At 33.0% G+C, this 4,668-nt stretch overlaps 1 protein-coding gene across 1 annotated transcript; it reads left to right on the top strand.

The window, feature by feature from the left end:
* Nucleotides 1–1,973: 1,973 nt before the first annotated feature.
* LOC7459487 (uncharacterized) lies at nucleotides 1,974–3,930 on the top strand. Its single transcript, XM_002301698.4, has 3 exons — nucleotides 1,974–2,459; nucleotides 3,085–3,222; nucleotides 3,405–3,930. Exons 1-3 carry the CDS (start codon nucleotides 2,147–2,149, stop codon nucleotides 3,581–3,583), a joined length of 630 nt encoding a protein of 209 aa, XP_002301734.4. The 5' UTR covers nucleotides 1,974–2,146; the 3' UTR covers nucleotides 3,584–3,930.
* Nucleotides 3,931–4,668: the final 738 nt, after the last annotated feature.

Raw genomic sequence — 4,668 nt, 5'->3', positions numbered from 1 at the left:
TCGACTCGCAAGCCTTTCGCCGCTTTATTGAACCGGTAAACCACCCTGACTACGGTCAACAGCCCAACCGAACCTCTCCCTTCTTTCTCTTAGCCGAACCCTTCAAGGAAGTAGCTGAACTTTCTCCGGGCCAAGTCCAGCCAAACCCAATCAAGCCCTTTCTAAGCCTAGCTCAAACCTAACCCTCTTTCTTAGCCCAACTGAACCCTCTCCAATCTTTGCCCAACCAAACTTTGCATCTATGTCACCCTCTCTCACCAACAAACAACCTCTTTTTAATAATATCAAGCCAATCTTTCAACTAGAAGTTATCCCTAAGCATGGCCCAAACATTTTTTTCACCGATAACTTAAATGTTAGAGAACTCTTTATCACGAAAAAAAACTTGTTTTTGCAAGAAAACTCACAACTAGTGATCTAGTCACTTCTCTAACCCAAGATCATAAATGTGGAAAGTCCAATAATGTTTGAGGTTTTTCATGACTTTATCAAGTTACATCCAACATTTAATATTTAGAGAGAAAAAAGGATTTGCATAATTAGAAAATACCATAATCTTCTTAAAATATCTTTCAGTGAGGTTATTGCTCAAGGAAATATTCTATACAAGTTCAATTCTATATCCATTTTTTTACCTTGATTTCGTGATTCTATTATTAAGTTTTTTCTAATAAATTATAGATGAGATGAATAGAAAATTGAAAGAAACATTTAATCCTTTATCTAAATTTGATATTCAATTATAGTTATTAAACTTGATTCAAAATTTAAGTCGTGTGTTTGTCAAGTCAATTTAGATCAATCTAAAATGATATTATTTTGAACAAAAATTAAAAAAAAAAACAATTCTTGAAGTTAACTTGGATGAGTTTCTTCCAAGTTTAATTAGGTCAATCAATTTGACTTGATTTTACATGTTATTTATCTATTCTTTTTAATAAATCATCAGGTGTGGGCCTAACATTGCATGTCAAGGACACCTAGGCTTTTTTTTTTAAACCAGGTGCGCAACCCAATTCTTTAGGGTCTCGCCTCTCATTCTTCATTTTTTTTTCTTTTTTTCTTTTGAATAAAACTCATTATGAATAAAAATAATAAAAATATTATCTAATTTTTCCATAGTTTTCATATAAGATTATATTTTCTTATAATGATAGTAATAATTATTTTTTGAATTATTATATATGAATATGCAAAATTTATATAAAAAAATAACAAATATTAATTAAAAATTTAATATTTATTTTTTCATTGTAAATGTTTTGTGTACATTGTTTTTATATATTAATTATTCTCTTATTTTTTTTATCAAGTATAAATTATCCGGTCTTGATTTTTTTAAATTGAACCTAGCTTTTAGCTCTGATAAATTTCTATTTACAAAACAATAATTCCCATATAAAAATATATTTATATAAAAAAATGAAATAAATAAACAAGGAAAGAGAATTTTGATTGAAATAGAAATTGCATCAAAATAATTTTCCCTTCTTGATAATGATTGAGATTCTTATTAATATTTAAATAATATTTTTAATAAAAACTTGATGCCAATAAAAAAGATATGATTTTATAAAAACATAAAATAAATTAATAAAAAAAAAATATCTAATAAAATATATATTTTTTATAATTTAAATTATTTTTTCTTACAAATATATATTTTTATTATAACAAAATTAAATAAAAATTAATTTTAAAAACTACCTCGCAAACATTACACATACTTAAAAAAAAATTTATTTAGCAAACATGTTAGTCCAGGAGGTCAAAATCCAAGTAACATTTAGTCAGCAATTGTTTTTTTTTTAAAAAAAAAAACTTATCTAGGTCCAATTATTTTTTTTTAATCTAAAATAACTTTTGTTTCATTAAAATAAACTCCATCGATACGTGTTAACCTGCAATTGGTAAACAGATCCTTAAACAGGGTTGTAGATCAGACCGGATCTTATATAACTGGGGGTAGACCGACACCCCAACGCAGAGTCCCTCTAGAAACTACTTTCAGACACTTCCAGAAAGAAATCGTTAGAAAAAAAGAAGCTGCCCACACAGACAGAATTGAGGAGTTGGCGAGAGAAGCATTGATGCTCAAACAAGAAGCTTGATTCTATTGAGAAACAGACTAATCAGCAAGAAACTAATGTCATCATCAGGAAGCAGCAACAAACCAAGAACGGTGAAGTTACGGTGCCCTTCTGTGTCCAGCATAGCGTCCTTCTTTGCATGGGACGAGCAGAGACTGGACTTGGGGTCTATAGCCAGGACTTTTGGCTTAGACCCTTCAACGTTGAAGCTGAATGGTTACTTCATAAGTAGAGGGGCTGATCTTATCTCCTCCTCTGTTACATGGCGATCGCTTCTTAGTTTTTTCTCTGCAAAGGGTTTGTCCACTGGTAAAGATGATAAGGAAGCTCTTATTGTAGATGGCAAACTCTCCAAAGTTGGGACTAAGCGTAAGCTCTTTGCAATGATTCTTTATTTGCTTAAAATATATTTTCAAGAACTGTGAGTAGTGAATTGCATGTCTAATCTGATTGTAAAGAAAACACTGAGTCTGTTATGAGTAAGATTGTTTCGAATTCTTATTAGTTGCTGCTGAGAAATTCTGGGGAGAAAGAAATATTGAAACTTGATTGGTAAGAAAAATTGAAACTTGATTGGTACTTTTTTCTATCAGGAGAAATTGGTTTCTTGTTAAACTATATTTTTTAGAGGGCAAGGTATCCTCGTACCAGCTTATGCGTCAATGGAGATTAAATTCCTTCTTTGAACAATCTTAATGGGGCTTCTCCCGCATCGAATTGATATTGGCCTGTGCATTCAGAAAAGTCTCTAGTTTACATATTGACGTAGTATTGTTCATTGGTTCTGAGCTTTTGGGATTGCCTGGATGAACAAAAATAACGTTAAGGAATCGGTGGCTATGCAGCATCTGTACGCGTTCTAAATTTTTGTTAATATTGGATGTTTTTGATAATCAAAAGTGGTATCTCAAATGTGTATTTCATGATTAAACTTGTGTGTTTTGATTAAAACATTGTACTAAATGCTTATTTTGTTGGAATTGTTTGTTCTCAGGGGCACATGACCCCCAAAGCGCTTCAAGTAGGAGCAACTACAGAGCTGAAGTTGAGGGCATTGGTGTGAGTAATAGCAGACAACAGCGTCAAGATATCGACTTGCTCATGAATAAAAGGATGAAGGAAAGCAACTCGGGTATGCAAAACATCTGGCCTTTGCGCATGATGATAATTTTTATTGAAAGATTTAGAAGTGCCTATTTGAAGATTGCCTCTATTTTGCCAAATCCCTGATAATGGAAAATATCATTTTGATTTAGAAAAAAGAACTGAAGGAGTAGCTGTGGCACTAACATTATTAAAAATTTGTGTCTTCAGGATGTGATGAAAGTTATCAGATGCCAAAATGGAATGGCCTTGGCTTCAAAAGGAAGCGGTCGATAGAACATCATGTCAACTTGCTCAAGAAGTTGAAAATAAATGGAGCCAACTCAGGTACATGTCCAGACTTCAGAGGTGATATCCTGTCAGTTTCATCCTGCACCCTGGATTTATGAGGCTTTTATGAACATATGAAACGATCATCTCAACACTAGTGCTGTTGTTATCGCCCTTTCTTATTCCAGCTTTTTAGTCTTTCAAACTTCAAATACAGTCAGCCATTGAATGCAGTTGCATGAGTGGCAATTTGAAACGGATGAGAGAAGGTGATCTGATTCTGGCTGCTCCTTGCAAGAGAACAAGATGAGACTTTCTTGTTCTTGTTCTTGTTCTTGTTCTTGTTCTTCTTCTTTTTGGTAATTTTCACTAAAATGAGAATGTGGTAAATGTGTGTGTGTGTGTGTGTGTGTGTGTAGAAGTTAAAATTTATGATGGACTGTTTGATCAGTCTTTTCATTTCTGACACTGGTCGCACAGCACTCTGTAACTTCTGAAAACCTCCTGACCTTAGTTTTTAAAATCATTAACTTGGAAGAGGTACATATGAAACTTTCAACGCAGGATGAAAGTATCAATCAAGATTGGTGATGATGCATATGGGGATGATTTGCTCACCAACATGATATAAAACAGATTTCAAAAATACCATTTAATATAGAATCTAAAAAATGTATGACAAATAAGACAATGATACAAAAAACTGGCCACAATATGTGATTTAATGGTAGAAAAGATCATTCTACACATTCCTAAGCATTTTTTTTTATATTATGGATACACTCATGGAGGCCACTCATTAGTGAGCAGCTACTCTCAATAGCCAAATTAAATCACAGGGAATGTCTGTCAATACGAGATTTACCACGCAAAGTGTGGGTTAAAAATACAAGAGGTTGTACTTACACTATGATTCTTCACTATTGCACTGGGTGCTATCTAAGCATGTTTCTTTTTGCATCTATTACACATTGGAGGTCTCGAACTTGCTATTCCCAATCAAAGGCGAATGCAGCCACTAACAAGACTTTTAAGTACCGACTTAGAATTCATCAATGGTGATGAATCTGAAAGTTCAGACGGGGAACAGTTCTTACAGCAGCTGCAACTGGACAAACGAAAAACAAAGATCAGGAGTCGAGTAAATGAGCAAGTAAAACCAATGGGAAAATGTTAAAGAATGAAAGATGGTGTCACTTTCTAG

Source organism: Populus trichocarpa, chromosome 2, assembly GCF_000002775.5.
Source record: "Populus trichocarpa isolate Nisqually-1 chromosome 2, P.trichocarpa_v4.1, whole genome shotgun sequence".
In the NCBI taxonomy this organism is placed as follows: Eukaryota; Viridiplantae; Streptophyta; class Magnoliopsida; order Malpighiales; family Salicaceae; genus Populus; species Populus trichocarpa.
The sequence above is the reverse complement of the archived record's forward strand: the minus strand, read 5'-3'. Positions and strand labels throughout refer to the sequence as shown.